The following is a 23,804-nucleotide window of genomic DNA, read 5'->3' on the forward strand; positions in this document are numbered from 1 at the left end:
CTGTGACTGAGGATAGAGAAGTCTGGGCTGAGCTTCTCAGTTGTTGTCACCAAATATATTGTTGGATGATACATTGTCCCAGAAATAATTGTGATAAACGATATTGTTGTCATTTTAAGACCATTTTATGCCACTGATATAATGATAATATTATAGCGCAATGAACTTTTAATTCTTAAGAATATTCAGGAATTGGAATGTCAAAAAAAATTAAATATCTTAAATGAATAAAATAAAACCACACCAAATGTTTCCACACCAGAGCTGTGGAGTGCAGCTTTGAAAGTCCATTTGGATTTATTCTTCCAAACTTTCAGGCTGGAATCATGCAGTCATCAGGAAAAACACATTAAAACACCTATTAGCCTCAATTCAGACATTGGCTTCACCTGTCGCTGTCCGCTCCGTGTGTGTGGAGGAGCTGCCTGAGCTCTGCCTCCGACACAGAGAGCAGACTAGGGCCGAAAAGCTCAGTTTGAAATTTTCACTTAAATATTTCCAAAAGTCAAATTATATTTGAATTCCAAAGACATTATTTCAGCTAGGGGAAAATACTAGTGAACACTAGATTTCTAAAGCAACAGTCCACAAGAGGGCACAACAAATAAATACAAACCAAACAGCACAGTGTTATATTGTTTATTGCTTATTGCAAAGAACAAACAAATGCATTTTTAAAGTAAAGTGCATAAAATTATAAAATCAAAAGATTTAACCTACGCTTTCAGCCAGTTCCAGTGTTAATTTTTCACACTGTTTTTAGTCAGTTTTTGTCTTCTGAAGAAAATATACTTTCAATTTCGTCATGTCATATTTATTAATTTTATTCAGTTTTATTCTGACTAAAATGGCATTGAATATTAGTCAACGATATTTTAGTTGACGAAAATGCAAAAATGAAAACAAATATTCACACATTTTATATGAAGGCTGCCCTTGTTGTGAAAACCTGATCTCCTGAAATAATAACATTACAGTGAGTACACTGTTGTAATACAATATTGTGAATTCTTTATGCTTTAGTTCTTCATTGTCCGTGTTTTAGTGTGATGTTACAGAAAGAGTATATTCACAACGTGATTTACCATTCTACCTGTTACTTAAGTTCAAGGTCATTTATGCATTTGCATCATTTTGTGCAGAAGCAAGTTGTAATATTACGTTTATATTGTGTATATGTCTGGTGTATAGGCTGCGTTTGAGTTCATTAATCCACTAGTAAAGCGCTTCAGTTTACCGGTGTTCATTCACTGTTCAGCTTCAACTCAAACAGCTTAAGCAGGTCAATCCCTGACATTATTGTCTGACTGGATTATTTGAAACACTAGAACTATTCTTTCTAGATTTTACTTCTTCAGAAAACATTGTAAGTGCATTGTTAACATCTTGCACATAATTTTTCAACAGTATGTTCTTATTAAAATCGGTGCTTTCTACATATCTTAAATTCGAATGCACAGTTTTTGCATTTGAATGCGCATTTTTATCTTAAATTCGACGAATACTCAAATTTCGAACTTTAATTTGTCAGCCCTAGAGCAGACAAAACGACATAAACAGCGTGAATGGCTAAAATGTTGGTGACATTCATTCTTATGTAAACAAACACGCATGTAAACACAATAGGCAGTATCTAGGTCAGCAAAAATGATCGAGATCATGTCCATATATTGTACGATAAGCCGATAATGTAATTATTGTAACAGGCCTACAATAGTCAACAACACCATAACTACTACTGTGCTCCTGAACTTAGCAGGTTAATTGTGTTGTTGACCTAGTCTGATATGGCACACCACCGTAATGATTAAACTGACTTTGGTTTTGTGTATTACGTTCTAATAAAAACGCACCTACATGAGGTACAGTAAAAGTAACACTTCTTCAGTGATCAACCACAAGAAGTGTCTGTTAATGCCCACCTTTCATGTCAGTTTTACATATTTCGAACCGCTTTAGATGTATAGACTGTCGTGCAAATGGAAATGTGTCTTGTCAGCTCTGATTCTGTTGTTTTCAGTGTCGAGAAAATGTAACATTTACATTTTTATTTGTAGGCATGACCGAGAAGGATTGTCTAAAAGAAGACTTTCATCGGTAGGTACTTGGCACCATTGTTACTGGTTAGGATTTTTTCAGGCTTTTCATGCAGAAAGATATTGAAATATACACTTAGTAGCCTCTTTATTATTCCTGTCCCAATTATAAAATTTAGGCTATTTTATTGCCATTAATGATTGAATTGTCTTTTCTGTTGATTTAATGCTTATATAGGTCTTATTATAGGTCTAATAATTCTGATATTTTTGTAATAATGCATTTTATGAAGATCAGCCATTTATCAACACTGAACGTGTAAATGCATTTCTATCATCTTCACATGTGCGAGCCGTCGTTGTACATTTTATTGAAGCGTAGAATTTACAGTTCTGCAAAGTCCTACAATCAATATCAATATTATCAATTTATAACAATAATTGGTGAAAAGTCAACACATTAATTACATGTCCAATTGATTACGAATAAGCTTACCTTTCAATTTTATTTTAAATTTTTTAAAACATAAGCCAATTTGTAACAGTCTTCAGTAGAATTGAGCATTCGGCCAGTGGATGACATTGGACGTAATGCATGTAAATCAGGTGTATGCAGCAGTGACAAAGACAAAGAAACTACTAAACCATGTTGTCTTGATCTACTTTAATGAAATAATAGCAGCTGGAGATATTAATCTCCAAACAGCGCTAGCAAGTATGGACATGTATAGCAGAGTAGCAGAGCTCTGCTGTCATCAGCCACCACATCTGTATGACCACACACAGTATGAATTTGTGGATTCACTGGTTTTTTTAGATTCATGGGAGACTCTGTATATACTGTATATTACAGCATATTTGATATCTTAACATATACAGTTTGTTTGCTTAAAAAATAAAGTACCAGCTTCATATTTTGTGCATTTGCTATTTAAAACATGCGCTTTCAAATGGTACAATTCTTTTTATGGTACAGCGTGTCATACATGGCCAAAATGCATTTGAAATATAGGAATGAAATGATTTTTGTTCTCATTTTTAATACCTCATACATCAGAAAGTTTGAGTTCTTTGAGTCATGCACCTACTTGCTAAACAAGAACTATAATGAGTAATTCTGAAAGATCTGCTGTGCTTTAGTGTGTAGGGATTTTTGTTTGCAAATATGCAACTGTTCAAAATGACCTATACTGGACAACATTCCCTGAAAATTTCATGCATGAATAGTTCAAACGTAATAACTTATGGAAGTTTGTAACTTTATCCATTGCATTCATTTTTTTCAAGGCCACACCCCCTTTGTAAATCCTCTATATCTTCAGGAATGAATGCAGATACAAGCCTGAAATTCTGCACACTATTAATTGGGAATAGTGACATTATTTCCAGAAAGTCTGACGCAAATCTGTGATGGTTGGTCCGGAACATTTGTTAAAAATCCGGTCATTTGAGGTGGATTTACCCTCCTAGGTTCTGCTATAATTTGTCGTCTTTTTAGTCATATGAACAAGTTTGTCACGTTCTAGTAATAATTATGAAAAAGCTGAATGATTAAGGGTTCCACGCAATTCTTCAATGAAGAAACACTGAGCGTTTAAGAGACTTCCAAGTGTATTGCATCTATAGGCAGGGCAATGCCTCCTGGAAAATTACACTTATGGGCTCTTGGCAACCTGGTTTCAAAAAGACATGATTAGCTGAGCAGCCTGTCCTTACTTGGTTATCCCTCCTAATTGTCTGTAACTACAACTGTCTTCTGTTAGTAAAACATAAAAAATAAATATTTATGAACACATTTTCCAATTCTGACACCCAACAGCACAAAATGACATTTTTGAAAACAACTTATGGCTTGCTGTTACTGTTAATGCAAATGAGGCAAAGTCTTTTCCTGTATAAAGAGAGTCAGACTGACTTGACGTATCTCACCCACGGGTCTGGATTAGTTGATCACAGTAGGGATTGCAATGAGTGAATTATGTATTTGCACATTGCTTATGCTATGTATTGTAGATTGGCTACACTGATGTGTGGAATCTGGAACATGATATAAAAACTCTGACACAATAGAGTTAAAGTGATATAATACCATGCAACACAATACTAGATACCATGACAAATATATTCAATTCTAGTTTTATGCTAGAATGCTCCTTTAATGATGGATGGAGGATCCGATGTCTACCAAATATACCAAAATATCTCGAACATAGTATTCTGTGTGCTTGAAGGAGAAGCATGAACGAGTGCATGATGTGAGACAGAATTGATTTATTTTACCTGCTGTACGTATAGCTGTGCTGGGGAATATCCTTAAAGCAGAGCAGAGCTGTCTCCTGTGTGAAATACTTCTTAGTCTGACTCAGACTGGTAGGCTGCATAGGTCCTGTACATGTGCTAATAAGTCCAATTAAATGTGCATTTTTAAAAGTATGAGTTTGAGGCAAGTAGGCTGTGGGGCGGGCATGGTGGCTTAGTGGTTCGCACCACTTGGTTTGCCTTGCACCTCCGGGGTTGGGGACTCGACTCCCGCCTCCTCCCTGTGTGTGTGGAGCTTGCACGTTCTCCCCGTGCTTCGGGCCTTTCCTCCCTCAGTCCGAAGACATGCGTTTCAGGCTGACTGGCATCTCTAAATTGTTCGTAGTGTGTGAATGGGTGTGTGAGTGTGTATGGGATTGTGCCCTGTGATGGGTGATGTGTAGGATAAGTGGTACAGAAGATGGATGTCTTTGCTATTGCTAAATGTGACTGTGCTCAATACAGATTCTAAAAGCTCCCCGGACATCTATGAAAGTGATCGGAAATGATCAGGATGAAAACCAGGTGATTATGGTGTGATCTTACTAAGCTAATCTGTTCTGCATATTTACTATAAATTAGTTTTTGCCTATTGACACCTCACCCTCTTACATCCCTCAGGAGGAAACTAGACCAATCGAAAAACAGCGAAGATCACGAAGAGTCAGTTTTGCCACGACGAATAATATTCACGTCTTCCCAAAGTAAGCTGATCTACATGCACGTTTAATGCCAATACACTGACAGAAAAAAATAATAATAATGTGTGAATATTTGTTGTTTTAATATTCAGAGACATCAAGGCTGATCCTGTATTGGCCCCCATCCAAAACTTGACAGTTGGTGAGTATCTATTTCTTTTGAGTTATGGAAAACCCTCTAATTGATTTATTTTTTAGCAGTGTAAATAAATAAAGCACCCTGCTCAAACTTTTGGTGTTTTAACATTTTTGAGGTCAATAACAAAATTTCGGTCATTGTTGGTATTGGAACAAAATTATTACCAATGTCAAATCAACCAATATTATAGCATAAGTGGCCTCCACAACTTCAATGCATCAATAAATAGATGCAGCTGGCTCAGTTGTCACAGTTATCACCATCTCTACAGAACTCCACCATTCAGACCTTCATGGTTAAGTGGCCATATAGCTGCCTCTCCTCAATGGCTCCTCAACAGCACATGATGGCTTTCTTGGAGTTTGCCAAAAGGACTCTCAGACAATGAGAAACAAGATTCTATGGTTTAATGAAGATGTCAGATGTTAGATCTGGAGGAAACTAGCATCCCTAGCATCTGGCCAACTACATCCCTACAGTAAAGTACCACGGTGGTAGAATCTTGCTGTTTTTCAGTATAAGGGACAGGGATACATGTTGTAACTGGGGACAGATAAGTGGACTAGAGACTTTCTTGAGGAAAACCTGCCCGAGAGCACTCAGGATCTCAAATTGAGACTTCACTAGAGGTCTTGTACATTTTATCAATAATTGTGGCCTAGAACTGCATACTTTCACAGAAAGAGGACTATTGATTGATGGTAGATAACCAACCACAAACCTTTGTGTGTGTGTGTGTGTGTGTGTGAAGGCTTCTGGAGACAGGCAACTTTTACAGAGCTTCATGCTTCTTTTATTTTTGCCTTTTTTCCCCCCCAAGCGCATTTCAGCGTGCTTCACATTCACTTAATGAAAAACAAACAAAAAATACTAAGCCGTTCACGGCCTGACAATTTTCAACTGAGTTTAAGTTAAAATTCAAAGGAGAGTGTGTGTTGCTCCCTCTCTCTTTGGGACACAGTTTCTACTGAAAGGAAAACACACATGTAAGTAAGCTGTCAGTAATGCAATAACACACAGGTGACAACAATCACTTGTGACCTGTTGATTCAGCCCGTTTCCTCTCTCCGTGCAGATCCGACGCTCAACTACACACCCCCTCTGCCACAATTATCTTGTTTACTCATTATTAAGTGCGTCATACAAAATCCTAGAATAAGCAGTATTTAAAAACAGTATTCTCTGAAAAAAAACTGACTCGTGACTATATCTTGCTCATAAATGCTCATTGTATCACAATGTTCAAAAGTTTGTTTTCCTGCTCATTAGTTGTAATTAAATAGTATTGAGGAACATTGCATTATTTAAGCTGAGTTTCCTTTTTATTTGCATTCAACAGGAGCCCATGATGGACAGAATGAGAAGTAAGTTATTACATCCTTCTCAAGACAAACCATTTCTATCAGGTTTCATGGTAATTTGGATGTTTGTTTATTTATAGAAAACTGTAATCATATTGTGCTATATGCAAAATAAAGTAAGGCTTTATATCAGCAGACAGTTTTTTTTTTTTTTCTTTTCCTTTTTTTTTTCCATATAGTAGTATAGTTTCTTCTCACTCTTACAGTAGCTTGTTGAACTGGTTTGACCTCTACCCCAAATCTGTGACATTGTGTAATGAAAGTTTTGCTTTGTGATTAAAAAGTAAGCTGGTGATTTTGTTGGCCTCTTTGTTCAAATTCAAGCATCTTTACCTGATATATCTGGCTTATCAGCCATAGGTTCCTTGACCCTACCATAATACAATTCTTTAGCTTTAGTTATCCTCTCAAACCAACTACCTACCTAATTATAGTTTGTAAATCTCACTTATGCTTTTATTGAGATTTATCTTGCTCTTATTTCTTTAATCAGGATGCACTGTTTTGATACCAGTGAAAACCATGAAATTATGGGTAAGTGTTAGATCTACTGATTAACATCTCACAATCTTTACTCAGATATGATTAGTTAAGGATTGCAGGAGTGCTGTGTATACAAGATAGGATTTTTTTTTTTTATTTACAGTAGCAATAAGTTTAATTTTTATAGTGTCTTCCTCAGAGCCGAGATCAATAAGCTGCGTAATCATCATAAAACAAACATTGCAGTTCAGTCATTACCGAAAAGAAGGAGAAAAAACAGGCAAATATTGTAAGAGGAAAAATTGAAATATAAATATGCTATGGTTTATGCTGTAAAAACGATTTTTTTATTAGCAATGTTAGCAATTCTGTGTATTATTCCATATATTATGAATAACAAACAATTATGACTGTCTTATGTGCCATTAGTCTTATCTCCTGCCTCAGCTCGACTAAATCAAAATGACCCCTACAGTTTTAGCTAATTTTGTTTGTTACAACTGAATATGGATTATAAATATTTGATCAGGTTCAGTGGTTATGCCATTGCGTGTTGATGTCTATAGCGTTTTGTACACCCAGCAATGCTATCTAAGGGCATTTTCACATCTGTAGATCTGTGCTTTTATTCCGAAACGGGGACTTAAATTGTTACAATGTTACATTTTCTGTTTGGCTCGGTTCATTTTCACAAGGCAACATTTCAAAGCGTAAAAAATTAGTTTATGCAAATCACATGAATAAACTGTTCTCATTGGTCAGAGTGCGCCTGTTTATATCTGGGGTTCCACTCATAGAGGTTATCCATCAAGACGAATAAACAGTAGCTCTGCAAGCTTATTGTGGCTTTCTTTTTAGCTGTACTTATTACGATTTATCAGTTTGAGCAGGAATCGATGTTTCACTGAGCAGTTAAAGTCCATGTCCTTGAGATGCTCACTAAACACCTGGTAAACTTTGGTGTTTTTATGCGTTTTTGAAAGCTGTTCAGAAATATGTTCGTCCAAGACCGAATTTCAGTGAGGCATTTTACCTCGTCTTTGGTCCAAGTTAAACCGCGATTCATGTTGCGAACCTTTATCAAAACAAACACTCTATTTAGGTAACGCAGTTCCCATCATGCATTGCTGTACAGATTTTTTCTTTGGTCCGCTGGGTCACCATAAGCGAACCACTCCAGAGTTCATTTGCAGTTGTTTTGGTGGGGATCTGAGCACGATCGCTGTGTTCTTATCATTTATGTCTAAACAAACTGAACCAAGGGAGAAATCACACCGGGTTCCGAAGCAAACGCTCCAAAAGAGCCAGGTGTGAAAATGCCCTTAGATGTTTGTGGAAGAATACATGAAGAGTCTTACTAGCCTAATTAACCTAAATCTACAAAGTTATGTAGTTTGTTTAGATCATGACCATGCCCTTACCTACATTTTGCAATTCCAGGATTGGACACCATGCTAACCACACCCATCCATTTTGCACTAAACAAGGTGAGTTACAACTGCCCAATTTATCCTAACTGCATATCTGAATCACTCTAATAACATTATGTTCACCAAAACTAGACAGTTGAAAAAATGTCGCCTGGTCTTTTTACAATCTTCAACTGTACAGTTTGGGTGAGCCTATACTCACTGTAGCCTCAGACTCCTGTTGTACATTCTGAAATGTCATGTCTTGTTGTTTCCCACAACTGCATCCAAAAAATAAACTTTATAGCTTTCAGACTTGCAGCTAATCCACAGTGAGCAATGTGCAAAATCACTCATAACCTTCAGGCACCCACACATGTGCTTGTGGATGGTGCACTTTCTTCAGAGATGCTGCTCCTTTTGCAGTGTTGCGGGGTAGCTGAATGTACTTGGAGGAGAGAGCTAACTGCCCTCTTCCATAAACATGAACAATAGGGGAGTGAGTTTCCCACCCAGACAGCTGACCATGGATGACTTTGGCACTGCTTGGATTCGAACTTGCAATCTGCCAACAATAGCTTGAATGCTTGTCTGTTGTGCCATTTGAGAGCAATGACAAATAGAAACAACTATTAATGACTGTTTTATGTTCCTTTATTAACATAGCTTTCTTTCTCCTTCTGTCTTTCTCTCTCTAATAGGAGAATTTCTTCCCTGAACCGATTTTACCAGTTGACTCTGTGGACAGAACTGTGTTACTTGGGGAGAACACTGGGTACATGGACATGACTCATAGTCAAACAATTGCAATTGACATGGAGGATGAATTTAATCAAGAACTTACCTTGAACATGTCCAATCTCAGTGAACCTCACAAGCTCAATAGTCAGAACAGTATGCCCTGTAAAACCTTTGGCACCATGGAAAAAGATGTAATGCATTTGGAATTCAATGACTTTCTGGCTAGTTTATCAAAGAGAAGTGCCCAAAATGTTTCAGCTTCATTTCCAAAGAAAAACAATGATCATTTCACTTTCGAGAATACAAGCAATGCAAAAATAGACAAGGAGAATGTTCTACCAACTTGTTTGACCAAGCATGCACTTCTTGAGAGGGACAACATGGACATGACCAATAGTCACACTGTTGTAATTGAAGAAAGAGAGGCTTTTCAGCATTTTCCTTATTCTGTAGGTGGAAATCGTAGAAGCACCAATACAGGGTCCTCTTCAAATTATTTAGATGACATGGAGCTCACTCATAGTCAAACTGCTACCATCAACTTTAAAGGCATGGAAAATGTACATCGCAGCATGCCCTATGAGGATCGAAAGAAATGTAAATTTGTCTGTGATGACACCAGTGAAATGATTATGACACAGGTTTTGGATGAATATGTTCAAGATCAGGAGCAGTTGTCTGAACAAAATAGAGCTGACCACTTTCAGAGTAACGTCTCATTTGCCCCAATGGCTGATTCTGATGATATGGAAGTAACCCAATCACAAACTGTTGTCCTTGAGACCAAATATGGGGGAGAACCTTTTTCCAAATCGAGTAAAGTTTCATCTTTCGCATCTTCTATGACTGGCAATGCTGACAGAATAATGATGAATACAACACAGATAGGAAATGTAACTCCAGGTGCCCTTGCAGCCAGTGAAACTGGAGCGTGCAAAAGAAACATGACTCTGGCAACAAGTACTGTATTTCCCAATGATCAGAGTGACTTTATGGAATTGACATGTCAAGCTTCAACTGGGGTTTTGTCTCCTGATCTAGATAACTCTGTATTAAAAGGATGCAGTAATGTGGCCATAGACTCAAAACATAGTTCAACAACAAATGTAATGCTGTCAAAACCACAGGCATCCTTCATGCTACCACCATCTGTCTCTTCAGAAGTGAAAAGGGCTGATCATTTTAAAAGTGAACTTTCACTCTCTCACATGGTTGATGATATGGAAATGACAGAATGTCATACAGTAGGTGATGATCTGGAAAACACACATCATACAGTCTGTGATGATATGGAAATGACACAATGTCAAACAGTTGTCCTTGAGGCCAAAAGCTGTGATGAATACAAATCATCTGACAAATCAAAGAAAAGGTTATCGCTTGTGTCGACATCTGTTGGAACTAAAGCTATGACCCATGAACACACTGGGCACATGGAACTAAATAGATATTCATTTTCTAAGAGAACAAAGGCTGAGAACTGTATGGTACCTACAGCACAGAGGTTTCTTCTCCAGGATCTGCCTGACTGCATGGAAATACAGCAGGGCACTGCTTCTGACATGCATGTTATACATGATGAAATGGAACTGACAGGATGCAAGACTATTACCATTGACACAAAAACCTCCTGGGTAACAAGTCCTTCAAACAAGGTACAAAGCACACCATGTGCGTTATCTTCTAGATCCAAAATAGACAAGATGAAGAGGTCTGAAGCAATCCTTGGAAAACTTGGAACAGTACATGCTTCACAAGCTGTAGATTGCAAATCTCCAATTTCAGTAATGGATTTGGATGCTGGAAATCTTGTAGCCAAACAAAAAGAGGCAATATCAGATGTAGCTTGCATGGACTTGGTCAGAGATCAGACAGTTGACACAAAAACTGACCACAAAAACTATAAACCCTCAAGTTCTAACAATGTGAATGAAAATATGTCACTTAATTCAACTGTCAAAAATGTAGAATCCTCTGAGGAAGACTGTAATATGGAAATTACTAGAGCTTTTACAGTGCCTTTAGAAGAGCAGTGCTGTGTTGCATTTACTCAGGAAGAAATGGCAAGAGAAACTGTGGAGACCGCACCTGTAACCACTGACCAAAAGATATTTAAAGAAATGGACCATACATTGCCAATAAACAATGAAACTGTGTCATCTGCCAAAAAAAAAGAAGGTTATGTATTTGAGTCTGATATTGACACTTTGAGAAAGGAACATTCAAGCTCTGTTAAATCCAGACGAAGGAGTCTAGCTGACCTACAAGTGAAACTTCAAAATATTTCACAGTATATTGGTGAGCAAGATGGATTGTTGGCTGGAAGTGTTACAGCACCTCTAGTTAGCTTCACAGTGGTGTCTCCAGTTGACAAACATTCTGAAATAGACAGTTCTTTACAGCCTTCCAAGGAAACTCAACTGCCTGAAAACAAAATTACCCTGTCTCATAAAGAGGGCACCACACCATTCAACCTTAAGAATTCTCTGATGGCAAGACTGTCAGTTGGTGGAATCATGCCAAAATTTCCTCCACGAGCGAGATCAGCAAGTCCAAACCAAACGGAGCCCAAAAGCCCTAATGACCTTCAAGGTTTTCAGCTGCAGACATGTTTCAATGCTGATGTACAAAACAGCAGCTATGAAACTGACCTCATTGATGAAGTGCTTCCTGAAGAAGATTTCTCAGGTACTTTGGTCAGCTGTCTGAGCAAAAACAAAGAGCCAGACGTCACTACAGGAGTTGATTTAAATGAGGATGCTAATGAATATGATCGCATGGAGTCTGTCATGAATATAAACCAATCTGAGAAACTGCCACCTGAAGTAAAAGATGCAACCGTGAAAGACACTAGTGAAAAATTGGTAAGATTTGTGGTTTACTGAACTTCCTATATCGATATACATGTTAAATTTAGCATAGCATTATATCTTTAGGATTTTTTTTTTTATTTATTATTCATTCATTCGTTTATTTATTGTTTCTTGCTACCGTGTTGGCTGTGTGCAGTGGGACAGTAATTATGCCCCAACCCATGTGGTAAAGATAGATGACACCAACTCCAGCAGCAATTCCACCACAATGAAATGTGAAGGAATCTCTGAATTAAGTGAGTTTAAACTGTAGAGCCTTTAAATATAATAACACTGTAGTATTTGCTTCCAGATTACTGTAAATTTTTATTTAAAAAAAAACCTCAATGCTTCCTTTGTTTAAAAGCACTGAGAAACTCACAGCTCGATTCCCAGATTGAGGGCACAATGGATCTCGAGTTTGATTTCTATAAGGTAAACATATTTACTTTTATTTAATTATTCAGTACAATTAGATGCTTTTTGTGTTTATCTGTGCATATAAACAACATAAATATTTTAAACCAGTTTATTCTGTCTGAACTATAATATCTGATACATAACCCCTGCAAATCAATGCATTTACTAAACCTGTTGGTTTGTTTTTGTTTTTAAGAAACTTGAAGAGGGAAGTGTTACAGTGAACGAGTTCCTAACACACTTTGGTGCCAAATTTGTAATCCATCGATCAAGACCCAGCGCGCTTCCCGACAATGTAAGCTCTTCATATTTCACCAGTGTTGCATATTTTAGCAAAATAATCACTTTGCTGTATTCTGCTACAGTTTAGAGCTGAACAAACTTACACGATGGAGGACTTGCTTAAAGAAAAATACATACACCGTCCTAAGCAGAAAGTCTATGAAACAGATTGCCAGAACCTCTCAGAGATGGTTGAAGGGTATGTAAACACATTATACATGTTACAAGTTACACATTAATGTCTGCTGCCATCATACTTGCCATCAAAATGTAATTTTAAATCTGAATTTAATTTTATGACAGATTTAAAACAGAGATGGCAGATCAGGATAAACCACTGAGAAGTATCAATGGAACACTGCTGCAAGATATTTGTGCTTTCTCAAAAGAGCAGGTGCTGTTGTGTTTTGTAATAAACAGTGTTTATAAAAATAAAAAAAAAATCATAGTAGTTCATATGACTGGCTAATCAGTACTTGGTTTTCAGTGATTTTAGAAAAGCTCAGGAAATTACAAATATCATTTACAAGCTAGATATTACAATGAACCTGGTCCAGTTAAGCAAGTTGTTCCATATGCTACAGCTACAAAGATTTGGTGCCAAGTTGAAGGAACGAAGGGGGTACTTCCGAAAACGAAGGAAGGCACTTTCCCATAAAATGAAGGAAAACTTGTATTCTGAGCTTTTAAAAATGACACAGGTGAGAGAATTAATTCTTTATGTCATGTTTATTTGTATGTATTGTATATCATATATCTATTATATACACACTGCTTTTACAAAAATCCATTTAGCAACTCCCCTACTTGAAAAAGGAACGAATTACGTCCTAAGTAAAAAATAAACACAATGGCTTGTCCTGTTATAGGGAAATAATCAAAGATGGCGTGGTATTTTCTCTTAAAATGTTTTTTTTTTCTTTTTCAGTCAGAGTTTTTAATCTGTTTATAGTTACATTTAGCAAGTAAGTTCCTGATATCACTAAAAGCTAAAAACATTCTCTCGCCAGTCAGCTTGCCTCACAGATGCCGTAGTGGCCTCTCTGTCTGGTTTCCACTTGATCTGACAGCTTAATCTGGTGGAATAGTATGATTGTTTGGGTTATATGATTATTGTTTGGCATGAGGCAGACACTTTAAAATTTCTTACCTTTCTCCTGACATCTACTTTTCTATAACTTTATCTCTGACTTACTTTGAGTCAAGGGTGCACAAATCTAGTCCAGAACAATCAGAACAACCCGAACAAGCAGATTTCATGTCCAGGCTATTATTTTTTTTATTTTTTTTATTTATATTTGACGGACAAGTAGGTTGAACAACCAAAATAAACCCTACTCTACAAACTCTCTTGACTTTGTTTAATATTAAAGCACTATATGGTGCTGCAATGCGTGTCAATGCTGCAACAATAAGTGCTTAATTATAGTTAAAAATAATAGTTATGTAATTAAAATTATAGTTTACTATAATTTTTTGTTTTGCATAAAAAAAAAATAAAACCGGTTTTTGTTTTTATTACGTTTTTGTTGCAGATTGTCTCTGTATAGTATAAATGATGCTTTTAAATACTGGCCTTGATAACTTGTATTTTTATGTCTAATGCTCTTAATGCATTTGTGTTCACCTGTGACAGGACTTGCATTTGATTTCTGGGTGCTTCTTGTCCATTTAGAGTGAATGTTTTCTGTAAATTTCAGGAGACAAAACAGAGCCTGATGACTAAAATCAGGGAGACGAATGAGATGTTAAAAGACCTTGACGGATGTATAAGTGACTTGGAGTCTGGTATGGGACAATTCATTCATTTCCATTATTCCATTATTATTTTTTAGGATTGTTTGTTTATATTTGTGTATGGCTGCAATTAATGATTAATTGATCAGTTGGGTAATTTTTAGTATGAAAAAAATTAAGAAAATTCTGCCACAGCATGAGATTATTATCAGGTGCTTATGTCAATCGAATAAGAGACCCAAACTAATGTAAGGTGATGGTAAGGGTTTTTTTGTTTTGTTTTGTTTTGTTTTTTGCTTTGGTTTGTTTGGTGGTTTAACTGGTTCTGCACACTTTTTTCCAAGCCCTGATTTGTTGAATTCCTACCAGACAAATTCAAAATAGACATGAAATAAATATCTGGCAGCTAACTGAGACACACTGATGCTAAATTCATTTTGTTTGCGGTGTTTGCGTGAGGCGATTCTTTTTTTTTTTTTGGTATGGAATCGACTCCAGAGCTTTTATTTCCACTTTTAGACTTGTAGTGTTCGATGCCTGGAATCAGTGAATCAACCCTTCCATTCAGAATCTAATCCTAAAACACAAATATTAATAAAAATCGGACTTCCATTAAATGAGAATTTTGGATGAAGCTATTTGAATAATCATGTAATATAATTGAACTCATGCATGTTTTAAAAATAGAGTTGATTGGGATGAATAACATCGTCATGGGAGACCAACATTCCCTCATCAGACTCGAACCCGTTTTGAAGGCCAAGCAAGAAGAACTTGATGCTCTTAATTCAGAAGTTACTGAGAAAGAAAAGTATGTATTGTTTAAATAAATATCATTGACATATAAAACTGCTGAATGAAATGCATTATTAAGTCCTCCATATTCTCTGAGCAATTTCTTATAAGCAGCTGTTGACTGGAAAAAAAAAAAAAAGACTCCTTATAACAAAATAATCCTTTGCTGTTGATGCCAGACAAATCTGTAAGCTTGAACTTCAAGCTCAAACTTTGGTGGACACGTGGGACAAAGTTCAAGATGAAACCAGGGAACTTGAATGCCGTACAACAAATCTGAACAGGTATATTTCCATTTCTCTAATTTTGGACCTTCGGTCACAAATGTTAAAAACCTTCTGTCACAAAACTTTTATTATATTTAATATCAGTAATTGTGGCATGGGGCAGATAATGGACATTGTAATTACTTAGAAGTGACATGGTGCAATACTACTATTTGGAGTACTAATATTAGATTTATTTATTAGATCAGTGGTACCTCGCCTGAGTCCTCATCAACCTGAGACTCAAACACACACTTACACATCCCCTCATATAGTGCCTCTGACAAATGCAAAATGTTGCTTGTTTGTCTGTAGTTACAGAGAGTGGATGTGTATAAGATCGGGGCTGCCAACTTACACCAATTTGCATATTCATATAATCTAAATTACTTTTTTTTAAAGAAAAAAAAAACTACATGACAATCCATTTCATTATTTCTATTCACTATAGAAAAATATATTTAAAAACAAGTTCTATGTAGCTGAAATAATGTCAAATACACTTTGTGGTCTCTAACGTTACATAGCTAAAAACTTCTAATAGCTGTCTTTCTCCAGACACCTGCCACACCTACCTAAATCTTGTACGGAATGATCTCAATATTTTATGGTTGAATTATATGTTAAAGATTGCACGATACCACTTTCTCTTTTCTGATACCGACACTGAAACCTTGAGTATCAGCCAATATCAATAGTGTTCTTTAAAAACAACTAAGCTTTAAACTAATTTTCAGCTGAAGTGCTTTGCTTAAAAATACCGAAAAAATACATAGCTAAAACATGACTTACACAAACTGTTCTATATTTTATGAACACCTTTCAACACATGCCTGATTTTTTTGTGTGCATATGTGCATGTCAGTAACTTTAACACAATCTCATGTGCTCACCATATGGCACAATACTGTAAAATGCAGTCAGCATTCCCTTTGGAACCTTCTCGCCAAGTTCAGCTTGGGTTCCAAGTGACGGGGAAACCTGTCGGTTATCTGGTGTTCAAAAAACATGGATGTAACCAATATGTAACAGTGTCAACACCTGGATAACTTGTACCAATATGTCGCAGGCCTGGAAGTGCTTTCGGATATACTTACTGCACTCACTCCACTGGGAGACAATGTTGATCTTATAAGATCTGGAGAGGAGAGATATCTGGGGTGGCATACGGTACTGTGCAAAAGTCTTAGGCACCCTATTTTTTTAGTGTAAACTTTGTTATAGATGTTTATTTTCTGACTTCTACATTATTGATTCAGTACAAAAACATTTTAGATTCCAAACATTAGTTTTCCAGCACGAAATTAAATGCTACAGAAAAATGTTTGTATGTCAGTAATGAAAGCAGCAGATTAGATAAGAGACACTTTTCAGATAAAAAACATAATGAAGGCTGCTGGGTTTCGCTGCAGAAATAAGAAGCAAGTGTGACAGTCAAAGTCTCCAGAAGAACTGTGGCTGCTTCTACAAGATGCTCAGTAACACTTACAGCTCATTTCCTTATAAAACTGCACAAATTGTACCTGAGACTACTATCCTTTTTTTAAGTGAAGGATCGTCACACCAAATATTGACTTTGTTTCATTTATTACTGTTTACTGCTCTTTATAGTATTTATTTTATGTAGAAGCATTTAATTTCATTATTTTTGAAGGCATCTTTGCTCTACAGCATTTCTTGCATGTGCCTAAGACTTTTGCACAGTACTATACCTCTCAGTAGATTCTATGAGGATGAAAACTCTCCTGTCTCTATAGTACTGCACTTTTAGGTTGTGGTGATGACCCCTCACCCGGTGGCACAACACTCTGCTTAGACAGACATTATGCAAGATGATTAGTTGGTGTTTGAACTGTGTGACATATCAGGTTATATCCTTCTGGTTTACTTTTATTGTAGAGCACGGGTGTCAAAATCATTCAGCCCGGGGCCATATCAGCATTTTTGCATAAACTAAGCCTATTATTTTTTTTAAATATATTATTATCCATTCAACCTAACCGACTCTAAAATCAGATTAGGATGTTTCTAAGAAAAAGGACTAACAGAAACTGTTTAACTATATGCAGTATAACAACTAATAACATTTATTGTATTTTTTTTTTTTAAATATATCTGCATTTAGCAAATATTGCAAAATATCATCAGGGAGGAGACTGAAGGAGAACACAGGCTTATAACTGCTAAGGACACACACTTCCTTATTTCCCATATCTCTTGTCTTTGTGCTCCATTAACTTTTGTCTTTTTTTTTTTTCCAACACTGGGTGATACCTTTTGGTGTCTGTTTTTCAAAGTTCTATACAAGTAAAACTGAATTAGATTGAATTAATGAACAGGATATGTAGCTGTGCTTGATGAATGCTGCTGCCAGCATTGACAATGACTGCTTGGTATGTTACAAAAATAACTGGGTAAATATATTATCTAATTTAAATCAGGCAGCTGTCCTCCAAATGCCATTCCTTAGAGTCAGCTCTCCAAAGTATTTCGGTAGTTTATTATATATCACGTGGCGCACTTTAACATAAAAATAACTCCTAGCTAATCATGTTCCCAAAAAAAAAAAAAGGACCACGAACTATTCAAAAGGTCAGGTATTCTTAAAGTATAAGTTCATTTGAGTCAAAAGTCTGCAAATCAGACATTTTTATGGAACTAGAAAGCTAATTACTCCCTCAATATGGGTATATACCTCGACCTCATTTTACTCGTCTGAAATTACAAATGAAACTTTCCCTATATTTTCCTGAGGCCTAATGATTCTTTTTCTTCCAGTCTGAATGAGTGGCGATTCAAATCTGAAGATAAAAATGGGGTGGTTTTTACCTTTCTTCATGACACTGTGCAGTTGGAAGTGAAACACAAAAAGGCCACTGGTAAGTCTTAATACCTAGCCACCCAATAGTGACTAGTGACTAAGAAAGAGCATGCTTTGGTTATTTTCAATTTATTCTGAAGTCATAGTACTGTGTAATACCTGTAACAATATATTTTTCAAGGAAAAGAATGCATGCAAGATGATGTAGAACGGGATGTGGACATATCCTTCAAATTTCTGCTGAATGGTGAGAGAATTTTCTGGTCGTAAAGAATGCATTTAAATGATTTTCTATAAAAGTATAATTCTCAGTGAGTAAGAAAAACTTTGTGTAGTTGAGAGAAGAATAGTTTTACAGAATAGATTTGCAAAACATCAGTGACTAGTTAATTCTCTTGCTCACATACCTGCAGTGTTTACACTGGACTGGCATCAACCTCAAGAGCATTGGTCTTTGGTTTTCTCTTTGTTTGGTTTCTTTGCATGTCGTTTAGTTGTCACCTACATACCATCATTTTTGTTGATCAGAACACACTGATCAGGCTGCAAAAGATTACAATTTTTGATTATAGATTTAATTTTGTATGTTCTTGAAGTGTTTCTTGAAACATCAATATTACTATGTGGATAGAAAAATATATAATGTGCATTGTTTCACCTTTTTCCCCCTTGAAGCTGAAAGCTCACAACCGAGTGCAATCATGATCCACAAACTGCTCACAGAAAACATCAACTCTCAAGCTAAATGGATGCAGAAGTACTCAACAACTCAAAACATACCAATGGTAATTATTCATTGTTAATATAAATGGTCACTCTATACAGAAATAATCCTGATATAGCTACAATGCTAACCACTAGGATAAAGAAGATATTGTCACATATAGAAGCTTACTATTGGCATGTGCAAAGTACACTGCACAAAAAAATTAAGGGAACACTTAAATCACACATTGGATCTCGATGAATGAAATATTTGTTCATATAAAAATAATTTGTTGAGAACAAAATGATGTCACAATGTCAATGGAAGCCAAAGTCATCAGCACATTGAGGGCTGGATTCAAAATCACACCGAAAATCAAAGTAAAAAAAATGAAATTACAGGCTGATCAAACTTGCGTGAATTTCATCACGGCAACTCATAGTGTAAGTCAGTAGTGTGTATGGCCCCTACATGCCTGTATGCACTCCCGACAACATCTGGGCATGCTCTTGATGAGATGACGGATGGTGTCCTGGGGGATCTCTTCCCAGACCTGGATCAGGGCATCAGTGAGCTCCTGTACAGTCTGTGCTACTACTTGGTGGCCTCGGATGCTCCGATACATAACGTCCCAGAGGTTCTCATTTGGATTCAGGTCTGGGGAACATGCGGGCCTGTCAATGGCATCAATGTCTTTGTCATCCAGAAACTACCTACACACTCTGGCCACATGATGCCAGGCATTGTCATGCACCAGGAGGAACCCAAGGCCCACTGCACCAGCATAAGTTCTGGATATTCCTCCCCAGACCATCACTGACCCACCGCCAAACCAGTCATGCTGGATGATGTTGCAGGCAGCATAACGTTCCCCATGGCATTTCCAGACTTTTTCATATCTGTCCCATATGCTTAGTGTGAACCTGCTCTCATCTGTGAAGAGAACAGGGCGCCAGTGGCGGACCTGGCAATTCTGGTGTTCTCTGGCAAATGCCATTTGAGCTGCATTGTGCTGGGCTGTGAGCACAGTTCCCACTAGACGACATTGGGCCCTCATGCCACCCTCATGGAGTCTGTTTCTGACAGTTTGGTCATTTTGTAGGGCTCTGGCAGTGCTCCTCCTGTTCCTCCTCGCACAAACGAGCAGATACCGGTCCTGCTGCGGGGTTGTTGCCCTTCTACGGCCCTGTCCAGCTCTCCTCGTGTAACAGCCCGTCTCCCGGTATCTCCTCCATGCTCTTGAAACTGTGCTGGGAGACACCCCAAACCTCCTTGCGACGGCATGTACGGATGTGCCATCCTGGAGGAGCTGGACTACCTGTGCAACCAGATTGGGTTGCAGGTACTGCCTCATGCCTCATATAGTGACAAGGACCCTAACAAAAAACAAAACTAGAGACAAATCAGTCAGGAAGGGTAATGAGAGAGCAGTTGTCTGTGGCCACCACCTGCAAAACCATTCCCTTTTTGGGGGTTGTCTTGCAGTTGCCTTTCCAGTGCACCTGGTGTCACTTTCAATTGCACCAAAGCAGGTGAAACTGATTCACAATCACTTATGCTTCCTAACTGGACAGATTGATATCTCTGAAGTTTAATTGACTTGGTGTTACGCTGTAATGATTGTGTTCCCTTATTTTTTGAGCAGTATATATGGAACGTTTTGCTTTGCTTTATAATAGAAGGAATCATTTGGTTTTGTACCTTAGCAGTCTGTAATCTTAGTTGCTTAAAGTTCTGTGCATGAAATCAGTTTACTCATGTGGGTTTGTAGGTTGGTGTTTAGTAGTAATACAGTATAAGTAGTAATAAGTTACCAAACTTCATAAAGAGTTAAAGGGTCAGTCTGTATGGTTTCCTTTCAGCAACTTTGCAATTTTTTTTCAAACATAGTGTAATTGTGATTTTTACAATCACTTTTTTTTTTTTGCTTTTTTTGTGGTAAAAGAAATTTTTAAACACATATACTATAACGTGTAAAACTACATAAAAATGGCCGGTGAATGCATCCCCTGGTGGCCACAATTAACCCATCTTATAATGGCTACTTCCAGCATGATAATGGGGCACGTCTCAAAGTATGTCTCTCTAAATTGTCTCAAACTCTCAAATTACCTGTCAAACTGGTCCCATGAATATTACAATGTGTTCAGTGTATTTCACTGACCTCCCCAGTCACCAGCTTTGAATCCAATAGAGCACATTTGGGATATGGTAGAATGGGAGATTCACAGCATGAATGTGCAGCTGACAAGTCTGCAGCAAATATATGATGCAATCATGTCAACATAGTCCACAATCTTAAAGCAATATTTGCAACCCCTTGTGGAAGCCATGGCATGAAGCATCACACAAAGCAAGAACAGGCACATTGTGGCAGAGGGTTGAGCAGCCCAGAGACCCAATGTGCACAGAAGGTCAAGGCCAGGAGAAATCTGCCTTTCAAGTTTGTGCCTGGTGCACCAACAGTCATTCCTCTTATTCTTATCTGTATTTGTAATTAGAACATTATCTGTTCAATCCGAGTAATATATTTGCATTCAATTACATCCCTAATACATACATACAAGCATATATACACATATATAAATAAATTGGATTGAATGCAAGTTTAGTGCTTGTTTAAGTGCTTAGGGAAGAGGTGCGACTTCAGTCTTAATTTGAAGACAGCCAACAACTTAGTTGAATGGACTGCTAGAGGATTTCCATTCCATTACCTTGGTGCCAGTACAAAGATGTGTCTTGAGGCTTGTCTGCCCACAGAAAGTTAAGCAGTTGCTCAGTTGCCTAACCAATTTTTTCCACCAAATTAGAAATACAGCTGTTGAAAAATGTCAGACAAGCCACAGTCAATGTACAGATGAGCTCTGTGTGTTTTTGATGCGTAACTCTTTGTAATTGAAATGTTCCCACAATAGTTGCTGCACGATGTCAGTGTGGTGGTGAGCCGACTTCGGCTCTTGGGTGAAGAAATCCATAGGCTGAAGAAGTGGGGAGGCCTGAGGCTTGGAATCTTGCACATTACTTGTGTGGATACATTGTAAGTCAGATTCCTGAACATTCATTTATATAACTAATTAACTGAAGTTATTTAGTTAAAAAAAAAAAAAAAAACAGACTTAATCATCACAAATTTCCATCAGTTGCGTGTTATTTTTAAGCTGGCATCTGCAAAAGCATTTCTTCAGTGGGTGGTGAAGTTCGCAAAATATTTTGCATAGTAAAGCAGCTTTCAGATAATTTGTAGAACCTATTATTTGTGCAAAATCATGATGGTCAAACCATATATCCTTTTACATATCATGGAATTAGAAATCTCAATCCGCACTTTAACATAGTTTCTTTGCTCAAATACAGTGCCACAACAACAAACAGACTCACTGTCCATTTGGCATTGTTGAGCTTTGTTATTTCTGTCACCATTTCATAACAGTATTTAATTTGTTGATATGAAAAATTTGCAGCTGAAATGTTTTTCCCCCTCTTTCCCCTCCTAGGGTTGAAGTCATGTTCTCTAGCGTCAGGGCGTTTGTTAAGTTTGAGCTAAGCCTGGCAGTTACCCCGGATTATCCTTTCAGGCCCCTGCAACTGCAGAAATTCAAAAATCACATTGGCGACACAAGGTTTGGAATAATTTATATGTTTAAAAATAAATACTTTTAACAGTTTATTCATTCTTTACTTATTGATTTGGTATTATTATTTCCAGTGCCATAAATGGTTAGGTCTGCACACTTTGGAATATGTTTTTCTCTGTCTTGTTTAAAATATCTGCTTTACTGTAACTTTTCGCACAGGCTGGAGCAAATCAAAGACATCATATCCTCTGTAAGACCAGCCAAGAACTATCTGACTACAGTCATGAAGAGGATTCATTCTAATCTGCTGGGCTAAGGCCTGTTTTTTTTTTTGTTTGTTTGTTTGATTTTGTTTTAAGAAAAATGTTTATTCCATTTATACATGTAAAAAATATGTTCATGTAAAAACACCTTACAGCTGGTGACATAATTTCTAACTTGCTTATTGAATAGTGAGCACAGGGTTAGGGTTTAATAAAGGCTTAGACTTGATTAATGGTTTGTTGTCAACTTGCTATGCAATTCTATCTTTATGGACCTGGTTTGTAATTCACTCACATGTTTAGCTGGCTGATAATTCTTCAGCAATATTACATAAGTAGTTTTTTTTGTGCATCATTGTTGGAAGGGACTGTTTGCACTCAAAAAAGAATAAGTGACATCAAAGAGACACCAACAATTTGATGCCCTTGTTAACCAAATCCTAAATCTAGGACAGTTTCTCACATAAAATATATAGAGCTACCAATAATCTGTGAACAGAAATATTCAGTAGCTTTATTTATTCTGTTTATGTTCATTGGAATATTGCTGTGAAAACAGCACAACAACATTCTCATTCTGCTCAAACACCCCAGGAGTCAGTCCAGACCTACACACTTCCGCAACGTTTTAAAGATGACCGGCAAGATCCACTGTAATATTGCAAATTAGATTTTCTAAGGAATCTTAATATTTTTCTCTGAATCCTAAGAATTCTTCGATTATTGTGGCTCCAGAAACGATTTTAAGTTTAAATACATTTGATTCTCTAAAATGAGGTTACAAAATTGATTATTAATACTGAGAAAAACAAATGAATAAAAAACTTTTTTGTTCATTTTTTGTGTTATATATTTCACTGCTTTTCTAAAGAAAACAGTTAAAGAACAAAATCTTTATTTGTAGTGCTGTCTGTGGTGA

At 36.9% G+C, this 23,804-nt stretch overlaps 1 protein-coding gene across 1 annotated transcript in view; it reads left to right on the forward strand.

Moving 5' to 3' along the window:
- The window catches only part of knl1 (kinetochore scaffold 1), a 25,473-nt gene extending 2,355 nt beyond the window's left edge, over window positions 1-23,118 (forward strand). Inside the window, exons 3-25 of the mRNA XM_026929267.3 lie at window positions 2,058-2,097; window positions 4,800-4,859; window positions 4,956-5,038; window positions 5,128-5,177; window positions 6,514-6,538; window positions 7,029-7,069; window positions 8,459-8,505; window positions 9,129-12,032; window positions 12,178-12,277; window positions 12,388-12,455; window positions 12,637-12,735; window positions 12,806-12,921; window positions 13,026-13,116; window positions 13,307-13,423; window positions 14,423-14,510; window positions 15,147-15,270; window positions 15,434-15,538; window positions 18,299-18,399; window positions 18,523-18,588; window positions 19,017-19,126; window positions 21,963-22,084; window positions 22,542-22,667; window positions 22,842-23,118. Coding sequence (XP_026785068.3) covers window positions 2,058-2,097; window positions 4,800-4,859; window positions 4,956-5,038; window positions 5,128-5,177; window positions 6,514-6,538; window positions 7,029-7,069; window positions 8,459-8,505; window positions 9,129-12,032; window positions 12,178-12,277; window positions 12,388-12,455; window positions 12,637-12,735; window positions 12,806-12,921; window positions 13,026-13,116; window positions 13,307-13,423; window positions 14,423-14,510; window positions 15,147-15,270; window positions 15,434-15,538; window positions 18,299-18,399; window positions 18,523-18,588; window positions 19,017-19,126; window positions 21,963-22,084; window positions 22,542-22,667; window positions 22,842-22,938 — 4,780 coding nt within the window. The 3' untranslated portion in view covers window positions 22,939-23,118. The remainder of the gene's footprint in view (window positions 1-2,057; window positions 2,098-4,799; window positions 4,860-4,955; window positions 5,039-5,127; window positions 5,178-6,513; window positions 6,539-7,028; window positions 7,070-8,458; window positions 8,506-9,128; window positions 12,033-12,177; window positions 12,278-12,387; window positions 12,456-12,636; window positions 12,736-12,805; window positions 12,922-13,025; window positions 13,117-13,306; window positions 13,424-14,422; window positions 14,511-15,146; window positions 15,271-15,433; window positions 15,539-18,298; window positions 18,400-18,522; window positions 18,589-19,016; window positions 19,127-21,962; window positions 22,085-22,541; window positions 22,668-22,841) is intronic.
- Window positions 23,119-23,804: the final 686 nt, after the last annotated feature.

This window comes from Pangasianodon hypophthalmus, chromosome 26, assembly GCF_027358585.1.
Source record: "Pangasianodon hypophthalmus isolate fPanHyp1 chromosome 26, fPanHyp1.pri, whole genome shotgun sequence".
NCBI classification, from domain to species: domain Eukaryota; kingdom Metazoa; phylum Chordata; class Actinopteri; order Siluriformes; family Pangasiidae; genus Pangasianodon; species Pangasianodon hypophthalmus.